Source organism: Eleginops maclovinus, chromosome 22 (genome assembly GCF_036324505.1).
Source record: "Eleginops maclovinus isolate JMC-PN-2008 ecotype Puerto Natales chromosome 22, JC_Emac_rtc_rv5, whole genome shotgun sequence".
NCBI classification, from domain to species: Eukaryota; Metazoa; Chordata; class Actinopteri; order Perciformes; family Eleginopidae; genus Eleginops; species Eleginops maclovinus.
The window spans coordinates 8,028,444-8,052,282 of NC_086370.1; the positions used below are offsets into that span (position 1 = coordinate 8,028,444).

At 38.6% G+C, this 23,839-nt stretch overlaps 3 protein-coding genes and 2 long non-coding RNA genes across 7 annotated transcripts; 3 read left to right on the top strand and 2 right to left on the bottom strand.

Moving 5' to 3' along the window:
* The first annotated feature begins 368 nt into the window (after positions 1-368).
* Positions 369-2,250, top strand: LOC134858776 (cytochrome c oxidase subunit 5B, mitochondrial). The gene is made up of 4 exons (XM_063874897.1): positions 369-586; positions 1,231-1,301; positions 1,375-1,474; positions 2,018-2,250. The coding sequence occupies exons 1-4, from the start codon at positions 484-486 to the stop codon at positions 2,128-2,130; spliced, it is 387 nt and encodes a 128-aa protein (XP_063730967.1). The 5' UTR covers positions 369-483; the 3' UTR covers positions 2,131-2,250.
* Positions 426-17,920, bottom strand: herc4 (HECT and RLD domain containing E3 ubiquitin protein ligase 4). Of its 3 annotated transcripts, none has more exons than XM_063874892.1 (24): positions 17,688-17,877; positions 16,509-16,769; positions 16,260-16,419; positions 15,524-15,600; positions 15,207-15,428; positions 15,038-15,129; positions 13,785-13,915; positions 13,483-13,637; positions 13,191-13,267; positions 12,631-12,746; positions 12,491-12,550; positions 12,088-12,199; positions 11,321-11,510; positions 11,054-11,226; positions 10,122-10,241; positions 9,915-10,013; positions 9,668-9,835; positions 7,708-7,851; positions 6,954-7,120; positions 6,709-6,775; positions 6,523-6,605; positions 4,018-4,201; positions 3,462-3,564; positions 426-3,364 (listed from the first exon to the last, which is right to left on the bottom strand). In XM_063874892.1, the coding sequence occupies exons 2-24, from the start codon at positions 16,732-16,734 to the stop codon at positions 3,156-3,158; spliced, it is 3,135 nt and encodes a 1,044-aa protein (XP_063730962.1). In that variant the 5' UTR covers positions 16,735-16,769; positions 17,688-17,877; the 3' UTR covers positions 426-3,155. The 3 variants fall into 3 exon arrangements, with proteins under 3 accessions (XP_063730962.1, XP_063730963.1, XP_063730964.1); XM_063874893.1 differs by having other exon boundaries at positions 16,509-16,771; positions 17,767-17,851; XM_063874894.1 differs by lacking the exons at positions 426-3,364; positions 3,462-3,564; positions 4,018-4,201 and adding an exon at positions 4,280-5,960 and having other exon boundaries at positions 16,509-16,771; positions 17,688-17,920.
* Positions 13,922-15,824, top strand: LOC134858779 (uncharacterized). The gene is made up of 2 exons (XR_010164998.1): positions 13,922-14,104; positions 15,072-15,824. It is a non-coding gene; the product is annotated as an uncharacterized LOC134858779 (long non-coding RNA).
* LOC134858778 (uncharacterized) lies at positions 17,704-22,365 on the top strand. The gene is made up of 4 exons (XR_010164997.1): positions 17,704-19,887; positions 20,000-20,053; positions 20,224-20,277; positions 20,353-22,365. It is a non-coding gene; the product is annotated as an uncharacterized LOC134858778 (long non-coding RNA).
* On the bottom strand, positions 21,281-23,368 carry LOC134858777 (androgen-dependent TFPI-regulating protein). The gene is made up of 5 exons (XM_063874898.1): positions 23,011-23,368; positions 22,806-22,931; positions 22,616-22,717; positions 22,396-22,511; positions 21,281-21,895 (listed from the first exon to the last, which is right to left on the bottom strand). Exons 1-5 carry the CDS (start codon positions 23,164-23,166, stop codon positions 21,730-21,732), a joined length of 666 nt encoding a protein of 221 aa, XP_063730968.1. The 5' UTR covers positions 23,167-23,368; the 3' UTR covers positions 21,281-21,729.
* Positions 23,369-23,839: the final 471 nt, after the last annotated feature.

Genomic DNA, 23,839 nt, shown 5'->3' on the forward strand with positions numbered 1-23,839 from the left:
TATTTCAAATATTGAACTTTACATAACTATATCCATTCGACCACTATATGCCACAAATCAGTTTTAAGATACATTTTTACATTTAGACTTTATAATATGATCTGTAAAATGTATTAGACATTTACTTTCACTAAACAAGCATTATTTTGAATGCAGTGATATTTCCTGGTTGAGAAACTGGGCTGTCAGGAATTGGATAGCATCCTCCACCATGAGCATTCTGAAGGCCAAAGAAAATACAGAAATTGCTTTTCATTTCTGCAACGATCAAAGGCAATTTTAATTCTCAGTAGTCTACTTTATTTTCATTATCAGTCAGTTTTGAGCGACTACATGTTGCTTTGCATCTATTTGATTGGTTAAAACAGCCACGTTGCTGCTCTCATTGGTCCTTGAACCTGTCACTCAGATGGTTGTCGGGTTCATTTCAGTCCAGCGCAGAGTAGTCTCAGGTCAGTCTTTGTACCTGATAGTGTGACAAGAATGGCGGGACGTCTTCTCCTTCGAGCCTGTACACAAACAACATTGAGGCTGAGGAGCAATGTGGTGGCTAGACCCCTCCACCGTGCCATGGCCACAGGGAAAGGTAAGCCTGTTTATCACCTAGAAAAACAAGACTTTAAACCGCAAGTTAGGCCGATGGAGTACGATAAAAGCACCTGTCAGGTCATGAAGAAGGAGCTAGACTGGTAGTCATGTATTAACGTTATTTTTAGTTTATTGCGCAGTCAAGTGGCCTTAAAGCTATATCAAATACGACGTCTACAATGCAACATTAGCTCGCTACGCTGGTGTTTTTGTTATGTAGAGGATAAATAAGTTTGAACTTTGACATATAATGTAAATTCGCATTAATAAATTGTCTGTGGTGCATTCAAGTCATGTGTGACGGCTATGATGCATCGAAATGTCACTAGCTGCCGATTTTATGTTACTTTACAACGTTTGAATAACTAAAACGAAGGTCATCTAGCCTTAAACTCGTGGACAGGCCTTTGATAGACCCTCCCTTTTTGGCATGCGTATTTTGGTTTAATGCCAGTTTCCTGATCTGGGATAGCAGCAGAGTCCTTTGCAGACGTGCAGTTTCACTTGCACTCAACTACACCGATAGCCTGACTGTAATGTGCAAACAGCACATTTTATCATTTATTTACTCTCCCGTTATTTTTTTATTGAAATATATACAACTTATTAACTAACAAAGGCATTTTGATTTTGGACATTCAGGAATACCGACAGATGAAGAACAGGCCACTGGATTGGAGCGTCGTGCCCTGCAGGCCCTTAAACAGGGGAAGGTAGGCTACATACACAACTAGAATACTGTGCTTGAACCTAACATGTACTTACTTTCTTTGAATTCACATACAGGATCCCTACAGTATGCTGAAGCCCAAGCAGTATGCTGGTACTAAAGAAGACCCTCACATCGTGCCAAGCGTTGGACCCAAGAGGATGGTGGGCTGCCTTTGTAAGTGATGTATATTAAAGAAACATTTCGCCTCCAAACGTATCATTTGTATATCAATAACTCACCCAATGTTACCTTGAACTTGTGGAGAACATTTTTACTTTTCTCACATGCCTTCACAGTGTAGTAAATGGAGTCCACTTTTAACAGCAAAACAGCTGTTAACAAACTCATTGTGTGCCATTTTGTAAAGTACTTTGAGCTGCATGTACTGTATGAAAAGTGCTATATAAATAAAGCTTTATTATTATTATTGTACAACTCAGGCAGTATTATCCAAACAAAACCACTATAATGCATGTTCTAGTAAATAGTGAGAATGCGACTGGGTAGGCAAACTTGAATTATACTGCACAGGTTGTGAGTTTTAAATGTTTTGTTCATTGTGGAGAATTGTGTTAAAAAAACAAGGTAACACAGCGTGAGTAATTGATAGACAAATCAAAATGTTAGATGTCAAGTATGCCTTTTAAGGCAATGTCCAATGACCTGTATGAATGACTACATTAGAAACCAGGGTAACCCCAATATAATCCTCTGCAGGTGAGGAAGACAACACTGCTATCGTGTGGTTCTGGCTTCACGAGGGAGACGCCCAGCGCTGTCCTTCCTGTGGTTCCCACTATCATCTGGTCCAACATGAACTGCCACACTGAAACTAAAATTACAAAATCTGTACAAACAGGACAACACAGATATCCATATTTGCCTCCTTTATGGCCATATATTGCAATGTGTGCGCATCATTTATCAATAAAATGTAAACCTGAACTCAATTTTATTGATAGGATTCTGTTTTTCCTGTTTTGAATAAGGGAGCAGATCAACGTCCAGCATGGTGTGGCAAACAGCAAATTAGAGCCAAACTGGGCTAACTCTAGTGGTTTTAAACTCACTAACATGTCATACAATGAATTGTATTCGGTGATTCTTTAACTGTTAGCAATAATACCAAAAGGCCAAAAGTAAATTGAAATAAATCAATGATCCAGATGACTTAACTTTAAAAAGCCTTAAACAACAGGACAGCATTTTATCCCCAAAGTAACTCACATTTATTGTAGTGGCTGCACTAATATGTGTGGATTGTTTAAGGCTGACAGCCAATCAGTCCACTCAGGATCTAAAGCAAAAGCCTTGCACTCTCAATCAAAAGTCACATTAGAACCTAAGTCAAACATAAAGAGTTAGTTTACATTGTCTTACTGCACAGGGGGTGTACACAACATCATCGTCTCCTGTAAAATATTAATCACTGCAGTAGTCATGCAGCAACTACTACCACAGTTTAGCCTAAAATGTTTCTTTCTTTTGCGGTTTCAGAGAGGTGGTGCTATATTTTATATTTTACAGGTCTTTATGTTGCTGTATGCGTTCCCTGTAGCCCATACCAGTAGTTTACTTCTTCACACTTGCCATATCCAAAGGTGAATGAAATTATATTTACAAGATCAATATAAAATGTGAATTGAATTGTAATAGCATAAAATACTGGAAGCTGGAAAATCAAAGTCAAGATTACCTGTGAAAGTCTAGACATCCAACTCCTAATTATTCCTAGGGCCATGTGGCCTCCTCCTCCTTCCACTCAGGGTTCAATTTCTTACAGCAGAAGTCAGATTGCGAAACAAAACATGTGGTTGCAGTCTGGACATGGAGTTCGAGGCATTTCTGTGTACCATCAGGCGAGATTAAAGCCTTGATTGTGATCTATAGCCTGAAGAAGTTTATCACGGAGGTTTTCCAGACTGCTGTACTTGGGCAGGTCCAGTAGGTTGAAGCAGGTATGGGCCACAGGTAGGTAATGCTCCCCTCCACCTGTGGGCTGGATCACCAGCTTCAGACTCTTCATGCCCAGAATGGGTATGCGGTCACTTCCTGTGAGGAACACTGTTGGAGAAAGAGAGATCTTTTTACTTTTCCAGCTGAACACAACACTTTTGAGCTAAATCAGCAGCCCTTCTGATACAAGGTAGGTATCACTTACAAAGGAACTGCTTTTTCTTCTCTATAGGTAGACTGTGGAACACCTCCCAGAAGAGCCTGATGGTGGGATGGTCCGCCCAGTATTCCCCTTTGTATTCAGTACTCTGAAGGGGGAAGACAAAAGTTATTTGTAATATTTCTAATGTGATAATATCAGTTTAGTTTACATGTGGAAAAAAAAAGTGAATTTACAATTAACTTTAACACCATCAAACATTTTAGAAATATCTCTTTACAACTGGTAAGAGGAAACATTCCATCGAGTTATAGAAACTTCCTTTCTTCTTAAATGTTAGTTTCATACAAAACCCATACATATGCCCTCTTTTACAAGGCTAGTATTGAATCCCTGAGGCAAGACAGAAAACTGGAACTATTTCCTAATTCTGATTTTTATTTTTTAAATCTAGACTCCTGTTTTTATTCCCCAACAGAAGAGAAAGCAATTTAGATCAGACTTAGAAAACAGAATTGTTTCTTCCTCTCTGAGTGTCTTAAGTTTAATGACTCTGAAAATAAAGAGCCTAAATATTGTCATTGATTATCATATAAAAGACCTTTTCGAGCTCTGTCCAATCATAGTTGGTGTTCCCAATCACCATGGCCTGCAGTTCATTGGGCTGGAACAGCTCGAGAACCTTTCCACCGCACACCTTGTGGAAGCCGGCGTGGAAGCACTCGAACAGCGCAGCCACTGATGTGTTGAAAACATAGTCTACGTATGCATTGACAAAGTCCTGCCTAGAGAAGGGAAAAAAGGCATTTATATATAACTTAATTGATTTTGGTAATCATGTGATATGCAAAATACAACGGAAAGACAACAATATGACCCATTTATTGCAATTAAAATAAAGAAGCTGAAGGACAGGATTACACACTTTCAGAGATAAACATTTAAAGCTGACAAACAGTATTATGCTCATTCTAAGGTTTTATATATGTATCCACTTGGATATGTTTGCATGCTTTCATTTTCAAAAAGTGCTTTATTTTTCTCATACTGCCCTCTGCCTGAAATGAGAGCCTAGTGAGCGCTGATTGGTTAGCCGCCGGCTCTGTTGGGATTAGTTAATGACTTAGAGATGTTCCGCCCCTTAGGCTATCACGTTAAAAATGTGTTGGAATGTAGCTAATAAAAGTGCAAGTGTTACATAGTGATGTCACTAGAGAGGGAACTTCAGGATTTTAGCCTTTGCAGACCATTTACATGCACAGAAACCTATACAGTGGGGCAAAAAAATATTTAGTCAGCCACCAATTGTGCAAGTTCTCCCATTTAAAAAGATGAGAGAGGCCTGTAATTTTCATCATATGTACACTTCAACTATGAGAGACAGAATGGGGGAAACAATCCAGGAAATCACATTGTCTGATTTTTAATGAATTAATTGGCAAATTCCTCGGTAAAATAAGTATTTGGTCACCTACAAACAAGCAAGATTTCTGGCTCTCACAGACCTGTAACTTCTTCTTTAAGAGGCTCCTCTGTCCTCCACTCGTTACCTGTATTAATGGCACCTTTTTGAACTCGTTATCAGTATAAAAGACACCTGTCCACAACCTCAAACAGTCATACTCCAAACTCCACTATGTCCAAGACCAAAGAGCTGTCAAAGGAGACCAGAGACTAAATTGTAGACCTGCACCAGGCTGGGAAAACTGAATCTGCAATAGGTAAGCAGCTTGGTGTGAAGAAATCAACTGTGGGAGCAATTATTAGAAAATGGAAGACATACAAGACCACTGCTAATCTCCTTCCATCTGGGGCTCCACGCAAGATCTCACCCCGTGGGGTCAAAATGATCACAAGAACGGTGAGCAAAAATCCCAGAACCACACGGGGGGACCTAGTGAATGACCTGCAGAGAGCTGGGACCAAAGTAACAGAGGCTACCATCAGTAACACACTACGCCGCCAGGGACTTAAATCCTGCAGTTCCAGACGTGTCCCCCTGCTTAAGCCAGTACATGTCCAGGCCCGTCTGAAGTTTGCTAGAGGGCATTTGGATGACCCAGAAGAGGATTGGGAGAATGTCATATGGTCAGATGAAACCAAAATAGAACTTTTTGGTAAAAACTCAACTCATCGTGTTTGGAGGAGAAAGAATGCAGAGTTGCATCCAAAGAACACCATACCTACTGTGAAGCATGGGGGTGGAAACATCATGCTTTGGGGCTGTTTTTCTGCAAAGGGACCAGGACGACTGATCCGTGTAAAGGAAAGAATGAATGGGGCCATGTATCGTGAGATTTTGAGTGAAAACCTCCTTCCATCAGCAAGGGCACTGAAGATGAAGCGTGGCTGGGTCTTTCAGCATGACAATGATCCCAAACACACCGCCAGGGCAACGAAGGAGTGGCTTCGTAAGAAGCATTTCAATGTCCTGGAGTGGCCTAGCCAGTCTCCAGATCTCAACCCCATAGAAAATCTTTGGAGGGAGTTGAAAGTCCGTGTTGCCCAGCGACAGCCCCAAAACATCAGTGCTTTAGAGGAGATCTGCATGGAGGAATGGGCCAAAATACCAGCAACAGTGTGTGAAAACCTGGTGAAGACTTACAGAAAACGTTTGACCTCTGTCATTGCCAACAAAGGGTATATAACAAAGTATTGAGATGAACTTTTGTTATTGACCAAATACTTATTTTCCACAATCATTTGAAAATAAATTCATTAAAAATCCTACAATGTGATTTCCTGGATTCTTTTTTCTCATTCTGTCTCTCATAGTTGAGGTATACCTATGGTAAAAATTACAGGCCTCTCTCATCTTTTTAAATGGGAGAACTTGCATAATTGGTGGCTGACTAAATACTTTTTTGCCCCACTGTATAACAAACTACAGGAAATGGAAAACCCCAAAAAGCTTAATAGGGCCCCTTTTAAGAAATACTTGTACAAATGTTATTTCATCCAAAATATGTACTTTTACGCTTCAGTCTTTGAACGCATTAAGCAAACAACATACATGTTATAAGGAGGTTTAGCAGGGTGTTTTCAATGTACAGACATGAGATAAAGATCTCACATCTAGTGGTCAACTGAGACCCTTTTACTGTACCTGTTTGATTTATTGACATTGATGTCTTCGCCATTTGGTATTAATTCCAGGACCTCAGTGGCACCATAGTTCTCCTCTGTGATCTGTAAAAAAAAACTGAGTTTAGAGTTTGCTGATTTGATATAGACCAACTATTTATTGTAAAATTCATCCACCAAACAGAGCATTTGTTTTACTACATCTTACTGTAAAGTTCAAGCAGAAAGTGTCCTCGAGGTCATCTTCTATGTAGTCCAGTAGGTGCTGCAGACTCCTAGATAAAGAGACAGAAACATTATTTTCTTAATTGGACATTTGGTGAGTCTTTTAATTAACACGCTCTGTGGTCATGTAAATGCAGCATCTAAAGACTTCCTTTTAGATGCAGTTAGGAAAACACCATGGCACATTGACCTTCATAAACAAGTTAAAGGACTGTTCCTGGATCTGACCTTCCCACATCTGGCATGAGCTCTTTCAGATCCTCCAGGGTTGCTTTCTTCTTCAGGAGCTGCTTGTAAAGGGCCACAGGAAAGTTGAGCTCCACTATAGTGAGGTTGTAGATGGCCAGACCACAGATGATCCCAATGAGGTTAAACAAGTCGATGTCCTCAAAGGTCTGCAAGGGACGGTCAAAGCTTGAGTTAGAGGGCAGGCTCAAAGTGCTGTTTACATTCATCTAAATACAGGCAAACAAAAAGGGAAACTGAGGAATCTGTGCTGTGTGTTAATCCCTCAGAAATGGTGGTGTATAAATACGTATGTTACGCTAGTGGATTTTAATTGGTTTGCTGCCTACTCATTTTACGTTTCTATTTTTTGTCATTTATTATTTGTTTTATTTATCTACTTTTTTTTAACTTGGCTTTCTTGTTTTCTTATTCCATTACGGTTTAGTTTCCTCCTTAATTTGGGGGGAGGTTGTTTTATTTTGTCTATGTGTGTGCAAATCAAATCAAAAACTCATAAACAAATGGGTCTCTCCAATTATTTAGCTAATCAATCTCCTTACAAATTCAGATTATACATTATTTAGGAAAAAACTAGTAAAAACTGCAAACAGGATATGTCATTACCACTTATAAATTCAACATACGACTACTTCAGTGTCCCCCTTTGCTGAGAGGTGTTTAAGAGTCCACTTAACAACAGCCAGTGATATTATGGCTGCATGAGCATACAAAAGGGGAAGTTCACAGCAAGTACCTTGTTTGAAAACCAGATGAGCCTGGACTCCTCATAGTAACGAAACATCCCATATTTTGGATCCAGCAGCTCCTTCATGATCAGGAGGAAGAACTCCTTTCTCACGCCTCCAGCATCGACGGCCTCTTCTCCCACAAAGATCACCTGCCGTGAAGGTCCCATACATTAGAGCATGGGAAGCACATTTTGTCTTTCAATTTAAATGGCAACTGCATTTTGTTCATTTGCTCTGTGTATTTTAGAGGCGAAAAACCTGATGGTACATATTCTTTATATAAGATACATATACAGTGGGGCAAAAAAGTATTTAGTCAGCCACCAATTGTGCAAGTTCTCCCATTTAAAAAGATGAGAGAGGCCTGTAATTTTTATCATAGGTATACCTCAACTATGAGAGACAAAATGAGGAAAAAAAATCCAGGAAATCACATTGTAGGATTTTTAATGAATTAATTGGTAAATTCCTCGGTAAAATAAGTATTTGGTCAATAACAAACAAGCAAGATTTCTGGCTCTCACAGACCTGTAACTTCTTCTTTAAGAGGCTCCTTTGTCCTCCACTCGTTACCTGTATTAATGGCACCTTTTTGAAGTCGTTATCAGTATAAAAGACACCTGTCCACAACCTCAAACAGTCATACTCCAAACTCCACTATGGCCAAGACCAAAGAGCTGTCAAAGGAGACCAGAGACAACATTGTAGACCTGCACCAGGCTGGGAAAACTGAATCTGCAATAGGTAAGCAGCTTGGTGTGAAGGAATCAACTGTGGGAGCAATTATTAGAAAATGGAAGACATACAAGACCACTGCTCATCTCCCTCCATCTGGGGCTCCACGCAAGATCTCACCCCGTGGGGTCAAAATGATCACAAGAACGGTGAGCAAGAATCCCAGAACCACACGGGGGGACCTAGTGAATGACCTGCAGAGAGCTGGGACCAAAGTAACAGAGGCTACCATCAGTAACACACTACGCCGCCAGGGACTTAATCCTGCAGTTCCAGACATGTCCCCCTGCTTAAGCCAGTACATGTCCAGGCCCGTCTGAAGTTTGCTAGAGGGCATTTGGATGATCCAGAAGAGGATTGGGAGAATGTCATATGGTCAGATGAAACCAAAATAGAACTTTTTGGTAAAGACTCAACTCGTTGTGTTTGGAGGAGAAAGAATGCAGAGTTGCATCCAAAGAACACCATACCTACTGTGAAGCATGGGGGTGGCAACATCATGCTTTGGGGCTGTTTTTCTGCAAAGGGACCAGGACGACTGATCCGTGTAAAGGAAAGAATGAATGGGGCCATGTATCGTGAGATTTTGAGTGAAAACCTCCTTCCATCAGGAAGGGCACTGAAGATGAAGCGTGGCTGGGTCTTTCAGCATGACAATGATCCCAAACACACCGCCAGGGCAACGAAGGAGTGGCTTCGTAAGAAGCATTTCAATGTCCTGGAGTGGCCTAGCCAGTCTCCAGATCTCAACCCCATAGAAAATCTTTGGAGGGAGTTGAAAGTCCGTGTTGCCCAGCGACAGCCCCAAAACATCACTGCTTTAGAGGAGATCTGCATGGAGGAATGGGCCAAAATACCAGCAACAGTGTGTGAAAACCTTGTGAAGACTTACAGAAAACGTTTGACCTCTGTCATTGCCAACAAAGGGTATATAACAAAGTATTGAGATGAACTTTTGTTATTGACCAAATACTTATTTTCCACAATCATTTGAAAATTAATTCATTAAAAATCCTACAATGTGATTTCCTGGATTTGTTTTTCTCATTCTGTCTCTCATAGTTGAGGTATACCTGTGATAAAAATTACAGGTCTCTCTCATCTTTTTAAATGGGAGAACTTGCACAATTGGTGGCTGACTAAATTCTTTTTTGCCCCACTGTACATACGTATATTTTTCATGACTACCACCTTTTTATATAATTTGATATCAATTATAACAGCTTTGACCTTGAGTGGTCTTTTGTAGTCAACATTCTTGGACTTCCTGAGGACCTCCATGGTGTCTCCAACAATATTCTCCCTCCGAACGATTAGGATGAGGCACGGGTTGACAGATTCCACCGCTGGCATGAACATGGAGCTGAAGTTTTGCATCTGTGCCTGGTCCACTGCCATCTGTAAATAAAAAAAGGGGGATGATTAATGACTGACACATTAATATGGTTCAGCCATCCAGATACAGGCTCCTGATTACCTGCATCTGTATGACAGCGTCGGTCTGGAGCAGCGTGGTCTTTGCTTGGGCATCAAACACGAAGGGATACCTGCACAGAGTCACCACGCCATCTTGACCCTGAGGATACCGAGGCAAAGATAAATGATTCAAACAGGGGCATTAACCTAGCCAAATGTACTGAAGTGAATCGTGGATCTGACATAAAAATATAAACAGTGGACTCACCAGTGGGTACATCTGCCTCTGAATCCATGTGACGTAGTCATTTCTGATGTCTATCAGGTCATCCAACTCATGGATGTAGAACTTATCATACTGAATGATGTGTCCTGCTCTCTCGCTCACCTGAAACATCGGAAGAAATAAGCTTTATCTACTTTTTTTCCGGTCCTTGGGAAAAGAAAGTAAAAATCTAAATCTGCAGACTTCAGAACGGACATTGGCCATGAAGATTGTGATTGTCACATCCTTTTTAAAAACGTTATATTTATTAACTCATTTTGACAACTTACTTTGTTCGAAATGCAATCTAATTTATACAGTATAAAAAACAACAACTAAGAAACATGCCTTGTCGAAAAACATTGAAGAAAAAATAAACAAACAGTCGTTGCATCTTAAAGAGGACATATGCTGCTCATTATTAGCTTCATATTTGTATTTGGTGCCTGTACTGTGACATGTTTACATGCTTTAATGTTCAAAAAGTGCTTTATTTCATCATACTCAAAGCCTCATACTGCCTGTTGTTTTCACCCTCTGTCTGAAACCAGAGCCCAGTCTGCTCTGACTGCTTAGCTGACCGGCTCTGTTGTTGTGGTCAATCGCATAGAGAGAGAGAGATGTCCCGCTACTTAGCCTATCATGTATAATTGCGCTAAGTAATAGTAGCGCAGGTGTTAAATACTGATGTCATTATTTTACAGAAGTAAACAAAGGAATCCAATGGAGGAGTTTCAGGCAGGGGGTGGGAGTGTGTGGGAGAGAAACTCCGTCTTGAGGGAACTTTGTGATTCTAGCCTTTGCAGACCATTTACATGCACAGAAACCTATATAACACACTACAGGAAAGGGGAAACCCCCAAAAGCATAATGAGCCTCTTTAACCTGGTACTGTCCGCAGAACACATGCTTTGGTTTGTTTTTTCATTCCTCACCGTGTGCAGGATCTCCAGGAGCCGGAGGGACGTGTCCAGGAAACAGGTGAAGATTCTCTGCTCTACCGAGGGAATGCCCATCTTGTGCATCTGGAGCAGATACACCACCACTCCCTTATACAACTCCACCAGCCGCTGGAAGAAAGGGGGCTCAAACGAAGACCACCAGTTTCCTGACGCGAATACAAGACCAAACAGAGAGTGAAAAAGCAGAAAGCGGTAGAGAAATGGTTGCACCGTGTGTGGCCTAAATATTCTCCACCCTACCTAACACCTTCAGCGGCGTCTCTTTGAGACTGAGGAGTGATTTGGCAAACGGGATAGCGATGGTCACGTAATTATTTCTGTCGCTGAAGAGAGGACATTCGGGGAGCGTGAGGTAGAGTCTCAGGGCTTCGATGTCTGGAGGAGAGTTGCTTAGTCTGGGAATTAGGTTCTTCTCCAGACTGGCAGCAATCTGAGGGGGGCAGAGGAAAAGAAACAGGTGTGACTAATTTCATAATTACTGATTAATGTTTCTCCTCTGTTTCATAAACACTGTGTTGACAAGGTGGTGAGGCAAAGTGCAATTATTACATATTCAGGTGGGGCAGGGTGCCAATGATAGTGTGTGAAATCAATTTAAGCTGGCGTAGTTCTGCATATCATAAAGGAGAGAAAATAATAACCATGGGCCCCAACATGGGAGCCCAAAAAAAGGCTTTGAATAGAAGTTTCTTAAAGTCGCAATAATCTATATTTTGTATTAGCTGTATTATGACATAACCGTTTTGATGATAACTGTGATATTTAAAAAAGACACTAAATAAATAAACCATGTTAATCACATACATAAGATAACTGTATGCATATTTATAAGAAGGGAAATCTGACCTACTGTTGCTGCTTGTGCACAGCGCCTAGATTTATAGTTACACTGTATCTTCATCTTAAGCCTTTTTAAAAACTTGACAATCCCAGTTCAACAAACCTGATACATTTTCTTACAGACTTGTTGCGTGCCCTAACTACAGGACATTTGTGTGCTCACTGACCTGCTGAGCGATCTCATGGTGATCTTGTTGGACCACTCTGTGCAACAGGAGGCGAGCCGTACTCATATCCACCCCTGAACATTTACTGCTGGTGCTGTAGTGATCTGGATTACTTTGTGAAAAAAACTAATGTGAGACTGAATGGTATCAATCAAAAAAAAACCCCAAGAAATGAATTAAAAAGGTAATTGAAATATGACAAGAATATAACCTTGAATAAAAACAACAACGAGGGTGGAGATAAAAAAAAATACATACAGCATAATCTCTGTCGTATGTCTAACACTTTCAGATAACCAACTGGTGGTAATCCTCAATTAAGACATACTGTATATCAGAAATTGAATTGGATTTAACGGATATTGATTTTCAACTAGACTGTAGATGAAAATGGTTCGGATACCTCGTCGATAGAAATGATCCATTGAGGCAGCTTGCTGAGGAGAACACGAGGTCAATCTCACTAAAGGAATCATAAAAGGCAAGTTAATAATGTTAGTACACATTTTAACAAGGATCGTACTGAATCGGAGAGGACTTTACTTGGAGATTTCTATTGGGAGTCGTCCTGGTGAGTAGTTGCACCACTTGTGTATGATCTCCTCATTCAAGGTGCAGATCCTTCTGTCGGGATCTGGTATCCTCAAATCTTCTTTGTCCTGGAGATTCAACAGCAAAAATAAGGTTAAGAAAATGTAATTCATTTGCAAAATAGATTTGAATTAAATCAGAAATCATGGGCAAAATCTAAAAAGGTGTTCAATTAAACCAGGTTGCCTCCTGAGAATTTTGGACTGTTTAAAACAATATAAAAGATGCTCTACTTGAACCCATCAAAAAATAAGCTCATGCTCCTTTTATATAAGCCTTTATAAACATGGATAAAGGAGTGAAAACAAACATGTAATGCAGTTCATTTGAATGGAGAATTAAGCTGAACATTAAAAAAAGGGTGATGATTTAAATAGTCCCATGCACCCTTTATTCGCCAAATCACAGGCTGACAATTCATTTTATTTAATGTTAAAAGTAATGTAAATCTTGCAATTCTTGGTTTATAAGCAGCTCTAAGAAACGTCAAAATATAGTTCCTGAACACTTACATTGTCTGTGCAGTAGTGAGCAAAGCTCTGGTCTCCTCCTGCATAAATCCTCTTGACACAACAGCCCGACTCCGAGTCTGCAAAGTTATGTAATGACAGCAAGAATAAACGTGTGAATAGATGAGGAGGTAGGGATGTATCTGCACAGTAGCAGAACAACGTGTTATCTTGAGATCTACCAAACATTAATATTCACATGACATCAAATGCGTCCTTATATCTAAGATTTGTGATCTGTGAGTTATGTTTTACTTCTAAAATACTCCATGCAGCTGTATTTAAAGTGTCTCACCTGTATCCATTGAGGAATTGGAGGCTACCCAGGGGCCTTTGATAGGGGCCGGGTTTTTTCTGTTGCAAGTGGAGCGGGTTCCAAGCTGCCCATTACCAGCGAGCCCAAAAGCATCCATCTTTCCACAGGAGGGTGTGAAAGCCATCGTGTGCTGCCTTAAAAACAAAAACAAACTCCATAATAGCCAATTACCTTCACACTGGTTATATCAATTACAGTATGTGCATTGACATCAATACACAGATATAGTAAGTACTCCATATTTGAAATAGAATGAGTATAAAATACACAGTAGATTTTACCTTCCACATGAAATCTGCGTGACTACATTTCCCATGAGCTCAAACACTTTCCTCGGGTTGATTTCATGGTTTGTAGAGTTGTGTCCGAGTTGTCCGTATCCGCCTGCTCCAAATGTAAACACACCTCCTTCCTGTAAAAGCAGCAACACCAGTTTTAACTGAACTTCCTGAGAACAAGACTAATGCCAGGGCTAGGTGATTACAGTGTGAAAGCATAAAGGATTTAATCATCTTAGCGACTTCAATCCAGTTCTTTATAAATAGGAAACAGCTAAAGAAGACTACATGCTGTCACAGGATATCCTACAAGAAATAATCAGGTGGGTAACAAAAAGGGTTGCTAAGCTCTTGATAGCCAAGTTCTAGCACTGTGAATGTTGTGGGTACTTCTCTGGTCTAAATGTTAAAGTTATTTTCTTCATTCATATTAATTACAACAGCATTTCTTACCTGTTTTATTGATAGAATATGGGGAGAGACCTTAGCTGCATTTTAAAATGATTGCCCAATTGTAAAGACATCTATTCGTGTGTAAAGCACTACTTCCTGGTCCAACATAACCTATCTTATTGTTTTACAGCTGATCACTACTCTGCATATTTATATATTTCATATATATTATTATATATTATCATAATACATGTACATCAACTACATTCGTGGTTTCATTCAGTTTTTTCATTTGCAATTACTTTCTAATTTATTACAAAGATTTTATAATTTATTGACAGTATACTATCATCCATTGCACTGCTTTATTTTCAGTTTTAAATTGTGTGTGCACTTGCATAGTATTCTTTTTATTTATGATTTATATTAAATTGCTGTTGTGATTCTGAGGATTTAGATTTATATTACCTGCTTCTCTGTCATTTTTGTGCATTTAAGAAAAAAGATCTTGAACATTGAACTACTGCACTGAGCCTAATTATGCCATTCAATGTTGACTAATGAGACATTAGCCCTTATTTACATTAACCTTCATTTCAAAATGAGTGGTTAACAATATTGTAAAGCTGTGGCTAGGCTATGCTAAGTGGAATACCTGTGACCCCATATCCCAGCAATTAAGCTTTCAATTAAACATCAGCTTTACAATCAGGACTGATGGTTGAAAATAATAATAATAATAATAATATATATTTTTTTAAAGTATATATTAAAAGAATAAGGCTGAGGCTGTAAAAAAAATATAAATTCATCAACACACATAGCACTTGAGGTTATCAAAAAACAAAAGCTATATAACTTAACTTGGTCAGTGCTGCGGTGTGATCTTCTCCACAGGAGACGTAAATCACTCTCTGCGATCTGAGGGACTTCAGCAGGGTTGGGTAAGAGCGATCTGAAAAGGACAATCTGACAATAAGTCTGACTATGGCTCACAGGTAGAAGTGTTAGATTTGGGTTTTGAGCACCCACCGTTGCAGTCATTGACACCCAATTGACCAAACTTGTTGCGCCCCCAACCGAACACGGCTCCTGAGAGAGTGAGGGCAAAGCTGTGAGCCCCGCCTGCTGATATCTGAACAAAAGGAATGCCTTGCAGAGACTGAATGATTTGGGGCATGGAGATGCTCTGTCCGTTTATGCCCAGCCCAAGTTGTCCATATCGATTCTGGCCCCAGGAGAAGACTTGGCCCGCTATGAGGAGAATTAGAAATAATGTAGAATATCTTTACATATGGAAAACATAATATGCTGAATTGATTGTGCTTCATGTTATAAACAATCCTCACCTCTTGAAAGTGCATGGGAGTGCCAATACCCACAGGCTACCTGAGCTATTTGTACATCTGACAAACTCTTGATATTTCTGAACAGAAAGAATGAATCGTTATTTATGTATCATAAATCTAATCATTTGCACCACAGTGTAATTAAGAAGGTTAATGTTGTTATTGAGATAAACATGTGGATACATTTAGAAGTTCTAATTACGAATGGGTTCATCCTGGCAAAAATCACTGGATCAAAAATATATTTAAAATGATAATCTGATACAATTCCATTAAACTAAATGATCTGCATCAATTGGAATTGAGGTGTTGCGTTTCATCCAGTATTTCAGAGTGGAATTCATTCATTTATTATTCTAAATACTTTTGCTGCTCCAGGTTCAATGAGAATTTTAAAAATAATGATCAGCAGGCATAAAGCATTACAGAGTCATGTTTTAAGTTTTGTATTTCTTTCTTTAGGGGAGTCAAATAATTGTTTCACAGCTTGCACATGATGCATTTTAGATGGCTTTACCAAATGCATCCCTATATTAGCAGCTTATGTCAGGGAAAGATATGGTATTCCATTAGTATTGGTGTTGACTGATACTCAGTTGGGTATGGGTATCATAAATAAAAACTCAAATGATATATATACATCATGAGTTTTAAATAAGTATCTAAGTATCTAAGAATGAACAAATTGTGTGTTAAACAAAACAATAAAATCCATAAATCTTAAAAATATGTTTACCTAGGCACACGGACACATTCTTCAAAGTTATTTAGGCCTAATTGCCCATCAGAGCCCTGGCCCCATGAGAACACCTGCCCTTTGTCATTTAGGGCGAGTGTATGGGACTCTCCACATGATACTGCCAGTATGATCTGTGCATCCAGGGCCACTACCTGCTCTAAAATTACACAAAGAGAAATGTAATGAATTAATTCACCAAGTGATGTCTTAAAACAAAAACAAAAAAATAAGATGTATATCACCAACCTGGTTTCTTCCTGGACTTCTCGTGGCCCAGCTGCCCCAGGTCATTGCAACCACAGGTGTACACTGTCCCATCCTCCAGCAGGAAGGCTGTGTGCCTGAGGCCACACCCCACATCGCACACTTTCTTCCCTTGGAAGAATGCACATTTTCGTGGTTCAACCACAATCTCTTCATCAATCCCACCCAAGCCTAGCTGTCCGTAGGAAGCATTTCCCCAGCACAGCATTGTAGCTTCCTCCTTTGGCTAAGCAGGATCCCCGTCTCTGTGAAAACGAGAGAGACACCTCGGCTAATATAATGTTACAGAGCACATTCACACACTTCAGGGTGAAAGGTACACTACAACTGGTTTCACCTAGCAACGTAGCCACTTAACGTTATGGCTATTACAAATAATTGCACGCATACTTGTCAATAGCTTATTTGATACCTTTAGGATGTAATAATATAAATATCACAAATACAAAGAAACCGGAGCAGGCAATTCACATGTAAACAGATTAGCCAAGTAAGCTACAGTTAAATTAACGGTTAAATTAGGTAACCTTAAATCACCGAACAACACGACTTCCGTCTTGGGGGTCGGATTTCAAAATTAAAGCCCACGTCTAAAGATGCCTTCAGAACGTAAAATGCTAAAATGTTGCACTCAAACACATTAACCATAGATCCAAATGACTTCAAATTTATGGCTGCTGTCATAAAAAATAATGCCACACAACTGCCATGTTTCTTCTGAGATATGTGTTTTATATTCAAACCGGAAAAAGTATTGTTGTTCTGACTGGCGCACCGCGAAGACAGACAGCTAGCATGCCTCTTGACGTTGGTTTACCCTGATGATCAGTCATAATGACTGGTGCAACTTGACTTACTGTAATTAGCTTTAGTTAACAATATAGTTTTACAGTTAGGAATGTCAGCTAACAAATCTGAAAACAATTTCAATACAAGCATATAACCCTTCGTAACATGTATATAGCTTTACTCAAACAGTGCTGTAATGTTAGCAAGCTAACCACCATAGTCACATCCCATCTAAAATAGCCTAATTAAGGTGGCTGCAAAGCTATGTAAAATAACTTAAATATGTATTATTCATTTACGTATTGTGCATAAGTGCAAGCTGGTCCTTACGTCAAGTTTACTATAACTTTAAAGGAAAATAGTAACTCTTACCAAACCCTCCAGATTTGACAATGTTATTGTCTTCCAGGGATTTCTCACTAGGTGGTCCGACTTTTAAAAACGCACATACCTGAAAACTTTAAGTATTTAATATGAAAGGCCAACTGCTAGCTAGCTGTAAGAAAATCCTCTCCAATCCCTCCACTCCGGTGTCTGTAAACAACCACTGTACTGGACTGAGGAAGAAAGTTAGCTGACCCAAGACTAACTAACACATTGAATATCCGGTTTTTCTCTTAGAAACATAACTCAAATTGTAGTAGCGTAGAGGTGAGGCGCACAGGAAAGTGAAACGAATGTGTTTTCCAGTTGAAACAGCTACTGCAAGTACTGTCGGGAATATAAACCCTTTTAAATAATATTCTAGTTTAAGACTAAATGTGTTGACTTTTAATTTGAAAACACAAACCTTTAACCGGAAATGCTCTTGCTTTCCCATACACTTTACTTTTCCTTTACTGAGAAATGTCGCGATGCATCCACAATGTTCTAGATTCCCACACGCGCATGCGCCCCTCTGCAGCTATGTGTACACACACTTTAAGCACAAAAATAGACATATCCGCATAAAAACTGCAACATAAATCACTACTCCAAATATTTGTTATACTATTTTTACTTTTATATAAAAGGTACAAAGGAGTAGTGGAGTTACATATTCACTGTAGAAACATTTTGCATTTATATGAAATTTTCTCTTGACATCATTTATCTTTAATTTAGATGTTACTAATTTGCTTTTTTCAAAGACAAACTTCAACCTGAAAACTTTTCCAACAAGTGAATGTATTCTTTGAAACATTTGTCTTCCTCTAGTGGGCGTTTAAAAAAATATCACTCACTCAGTCACCAATATATGTTTTTATGAAAAAGGAATGTCATGTGTTCATTTGTAGAAGGTCCAGGCGGAGCTTATTCGAAAGTCCTAATACTGTTTGACACTTTATAACAATATATTGCATTTTATTTTTTCAATTTAAATGAAAGCAGTCAGATAATGCAAAGTAAAAAGTTAAACTACAATGTTCCATCTTAAATTTGGAGAAAATGTATAAAGTGAAATTAAATATAAGTAGGCCACTCAATTAGTTACAAGTATCTCACAACTGTCACGTGACTAAATTGCTTTGATACACTTTAAAAGCATTAAAAGTAAGGTAGACTATTTTATGTCAAAAAGTGTTTTAGAAAATATCTTATTATTATCTCATATTATTTAAAATATCAATAACGGCCTATGGTGAATTCATTTATTCTGTTGATAGTGTCTGGATTATACTGTATATTTTTATACCTGATCCACACTGTATCCAATTTCTGTACTTCTGTTTATAATGTTTATACCTCCCTATCATTTTCATTGTGTAAATACATCAGTATCTTTCTCTCACATGTATATATATATATATATGTGTGTGTGTGTGTGTGTGTATTATTATATAATACTTAAATAACAGCCTTTTCTGCTTGTTTTGAACTTCTGGTTGGATACAAACTGCATTTTGCTGTCTTAGTACTTGGAACCAATGACAGTAGAGTTAAATCTAATCCAACACGTTTTTTCTTTCAATCAATACACTTAGGTTAGGTATAAAGTGAAATTAAACATACGTAGGCCACTCGAGTAAAATACCTCAAAACTGTACTCACATGAGTAAATTGTTTAACTACACTTACCATTAAAAGTGAGGTAGACTATTTTAAATTAAAGATTGTGTTTACAGAATATCTTAACCCCAATACATTAGGGTTGGTCAGGTAGACGGGTGGTGATGGAACTCATCTTTTTCTTATGTTTCTCAATGCTGCACTGCAAGCTGAATCATAGATCATGCGTCAGTCGCAACTCTTCTCTTTTGTTACTATTTTTAGGTGACAAACATTCAAAACATCAGACTGCGTTAACACTGATAGGCAATGATAGCCCCTATTCACAACAACAGCCCATTCTACGTAGACTTATGCGTAACATCCCATGTGCCTGATGATTAACATCTTTAAGGTAACAACAGGTGCTTGTTAAAATCCAGTGTTTCCTGTATTGCTGGTTCTTCTTGGTTTTTCCCTTTGTACCTACGCACTATGTGTGTGATGTCTCAGAGCAGAAGGAACCTTTTCCCCCATATTAGTTACAAATGAGCGCAGAAGCAGGAGATAACTGAGAGAAATCAAAATGCTGGACTTGCTGGGAGTAAGTAAAACATCTTTTACATGATCTTAATTCCTTTAAGTCAGCCATTTTTCCAAAGAGGATAGCTCTCATCTATGTAATATTGACCAGTGTTTTCTTTTAACATGTTTAGACTGTTGTTGGCCTCCTCTTCATCATAATGTGCTTTTCGAAAGGACTCAAAGGGGTGAGTAACATTTACAGCAGTAAAGTTGTACATTGTTTTTTAAATGTTATTTAGAAAAATAACAAGACATAAATAGAAATGTAAAGGCTGCACCCAGCTGCTAAGGACCAGTTTAAGGAAGTAGGAAATAAGGTGTGTTTCTCAAAAACAATATTCATGTTCATTTACAGGGAATTAAACCTCAAAAAATACAATTACCTGAATCCTTTCCCAACAACAAGAAAGTAAGTAACCAACCAAAGTTAAGGGATTGTTGTTTGTAATAACTCAGAGGACATGTTTAACATTCCTTTCTTCAGCAGAAGGATCTGAGCGAAGAAGACGTGCAATTATTGGCAAGGATCCTCTCAGTTGGATTGGTGGACGCAGATCCAAACTATCTCCACCATCTTAAATGCTACAGAGACTTGCGTGGCCCCTGATCTTCTTTGAAAAAAAAAGGCCACATACAACAGTATATTGACAGCACACTGCTGTTCCTGAATGTATCCTTGGAGTTGTGATGACACCAAATCAAGGCTACTCAGCATTGTGTTTTGGATACCACAGGTCGAGTTATTCCTGCTTCCAGAAGTTGATTTGGAAAACATGCACTTTATTTAGGTCAAACGTGATCTTGAAAATGATCATGGAATGACCTCCCCTTTGTGCGGAGGAGAACTGAATGCCACCTATAATGGATGTGGTGATGCTGGTGGTGAATACTGACTGTTTCCTTTTTGCTTCTCTGTATACTACGTGGAAAAGAGCCTCTTATATCATATAGTCAACATTCATCTCTTTTGATATGATAATGAATATATAGAAAAAGGCAGAACTTGTGCAGTTGCTCTTAAGTTGAACATGCTTTACTATGCTTGCTTAAAATTATTTTTTTCAAGTGTACATGCCATGTTAACTACCCCTTTGTTGAGTTGTAAAACTTAATTCTGATGTATAAACTGTTTTCTACAGTTTCAGCACATATTAGACCATTTAAAGTGAGACTATGTAACTTTCCGAAACAGCAGCCGAGGCCACACTTGACAGAGATTTTTTAAAAAGCCAGCTAGATTTTAAGCTAAATGCTAAACAGTTGTTTACTGCTTGCTAAACAGTAGTACTAACTCAAATAGTAGCGTTAAGCTACATTGTAGCATATAGCTAAATGTTTTGAACAAAAAGTAAATAATTAGCATCAAAATACAAAAAATACCAAAAGGAAGAGTACTCATTCTGCACAGAGGCTCATTTAGTATTAGTATATACTTTTTTATTGAAATATCGTTTTTGATACACAATGTGTTCATCACTTTGATGTTGCGGCTACTTAAGAAGGGGCTTATTTTTGAAGTACATATATACTGCCTGGTAGCTTTTGTGAAGGGTACAATTAAGTTAAAGTAATACATGATACATTTTTGTTGATTATATTTTGTATTGTTAGTCTGAATCTTCAAAATAACTGAGGTTATAAAATATATGTTGTTGAGTAAAAAGTGCAATATTTTCAGCTGAGAATTAAAAAGTAGCAGGATGTGGATGTATGACAAAATTGAACTTAAGAACAGAACTTGATTAAATGGGCTTAGTTATTGTCCACGACTGGTCACGTCCTTACCTAGAATGAAGGAGACAAATGGGAGAGATTAGACACAAATGAACATGTAGACCTCTGTTTTTGTCCATTTATAAACTTAATGTGTCTTACTCCAGAACTGGCTGTTGAGCTTGTTTCCGAGCATGTAGAGCAACGCCACCACAGACATGTTGAAAAAGAAGAAGCCCCCCAAGCCAGGTGTGCTGAAGTGTGCGAGAAGGGGATACACCCAAATCCCCACTGACAAATACACCCATATAATCCTGCAGAACATGTTTAGAGAGAGAAAAAAGTGAAACAGCATTACTGTATCTGTCGGAACAACCTGTACAGTCTTGTCTCAAAGAATTATTTATCTTGTTGATACAGTCAGTCAAATAGCTTCCACACACTCAAACTGACATCACTGATTGTAAGATTGTATCACAGTAAATAATTTAAACCACAGCATATGTTTATTGTTTGTACACGCAGAAACCAGGATATAAAGTTAGCATTAAGGTATGTGAGCCAACTGAAGTTTCAAAGTTACCCCTCAAGCTGCTGCAATGGACTAGTCCAGACTAGTAAGAGTAAGAAATTAGACACATTTAGACACTGATTTGCTTTTAGCTATATTAAGACAATATAAAAGACTCCCTCAGCTTCAAATGAAAGATGTTAAATCAAGAAGGAATCCGTTGTGATATATGGGTTTTCCCTATGTGCTTAATAAAAGTTTTTTTTGTCATGATTCTGCAGAATGTGCTGACTCAACACGTACCAAAATAAGTATGCCGCACCCACACCTCCTAATGCTTGGAGTGCATGCTTTGTCTGCGGGTAGATGTGAGGCTGCACCACCACTTCTCCAAGTAAAAAAGGAAGGACAAGTGTGTGCTGAAAAAACAATGTGGGGATAAATCATTATCGAGAAGGATGGAATATGACAAGAGAATAAGGATTTTTTTACATAAGTTTGTTAAAAATACAGGTTTACGCACCATAGCGTGGTTTATCCAGGGGGGAAAGAAAGTGTCAATAGTTGCTGGGTAGACTAATTCTCTGTCATAGGCAAAGATCGCCCAGAAAAGTATAACAACAAACTAAAAGAAATGCACAGAACAGGGAGTTAATACGTAGAACAATTCTTGTTTTATGGTTAACAATATGAATGTGTTTTGTGTTTCTCACCATGCCAACAGGGAAGGCAAAGACAGAGAAGAGAAAGTCTTTACATCTGTTCAGAGTACTCTCTGACTTTTTACCAGCTTGTAGATCGCTCAGTGCCGCCAGTCCAAAGAATAACATTTGTAATAACTGGAATATTTAAAGCAAAAATATTGTTTTCCATTATCTTAATGTCTTACAAATGTGCTATAGATGTTATTGTACTCACCAAATTCAAAAAAGTAAGGTACTTCCAAGGTCCTCCGTACACAAAGATCCCTGGTGGTAACTGCTCCCCATCCTTAGCAGCGAGAATCTTCACAACAAAAGCATACCAGCTGAATGCTGCAATGTGGTAAACTCTCCTTATAGCTAAAGTCATCATAATATAAAATTAAACTGAACACTGACAAGCAACAAGAATAAATTAGACACTGACAAAATGACTTGTCTTTAAAGCACAAGTTATCCCAAACTGTAGTTGCTCTGGGCAGCAAATTTAAAGTTCTTTAAAGATTAGTGAAATGCAGCTCAAGCTTATCAAGACCTTTGTAAGCAGCGGAGACAAGAGGCCCTCTGTTTCTAATGAAGCATAGGAGTCCTTCTTTCATAACCAATGCCCAGTAGCATGTGACCGTGTACAATTTCATTTACAGAAAGCGTTTAAAGGGTAACATTGTTACAGTGTTCTGTAACAAGGTTACCCCCCCACCAGGTTGAGTAAGTGAATTTGCTCAGGTTAAGTAAGTGAATCAATATAATTTGACAACATTTACACTTGAACTGATAATTACAGGTTAGACTACATTTGAAGCTGGAAACACTTTTTGGAAACTCTTCAACTACTATGAAACAGAGTTCTGTGTCATCATAACATGTCCTGAAATCCCCATCCAGCACCAAGAGTGTTGTTTAGTAGTTGAGCTCTGACTTCACTGCGGAGGGGTACACATTTAGTTGTCAATTGAACTGAAATAATAAAACATTTACACTGAATCATTTAGTTTGTTGTAAATTAGATCATAAGGCAAGTGATGTTTGACGGATTGAAAATAGAC

Bases quoted from the DNA above. Each gene is read 5' to 3' on its own strand.
- LOC134858776 (XM_063874897.1), top strand. From the start codon at position 484: ATGGCGGGACGTCTTCTCCTTCGAGCCTGTACACAAACAACATTGAGG. The intron at 1,302-1,374 runs GTAGGCTACATA...ATTCACATACAG, and splicing joins AGGCCCTTAAACAGGGGAAG to GATCCCTACAGTATGCTGAA. The intron at 1,475-2,017 runs GTAAGTGATGTA...AATCCTCTGCAG, and splicing joins GAGGATGGTGGGCTGCCTTT to GTGAGGAAGACAACACTGCT.
- herc4 (XM_063874892.1), bottom strand. From the start codon at position 16,734: ATGCTGTGCTGGGGAAATGCTTCCTACGGACAGCTAGGCTTGGGTGGG. The intron at 13,268-13,482 runs GTGAGACACTTT...ATAACTTTGCAG, and splicing joins CAATTCCTCAATGGATACAG to ACTCGGAGTCGGGCTGTTGT. The intron at 12,200-12,490 runs GTATCCGAACCA...TTTTTCACAAAG, and splicing joins GGATCATTTCTATCGACGAG to TAATCCAGATCACTACAGCA.
- LOC134858777 (XM_063874898.1), bottom strand. From the start codon at position 23,166: ATGATGACTTTAGCTATAAGGAGAGTTTACCACATTGCAGCATTCAGC. The intron at 22,512-22,615 runs GTGCGTAAACCT...TTGTTTTTTCAG, and splicing joins CCTGGATAAACCACGCTATG to CACACACTTGTCCTTCCTTT. The intron at 21,896-22,395 runs GTACGTGTTGAG...CATGTTCTGCAG, and splicing joins GGTGCGGCATACTTATTTTG to GATTATATGGGTGTATTTGT.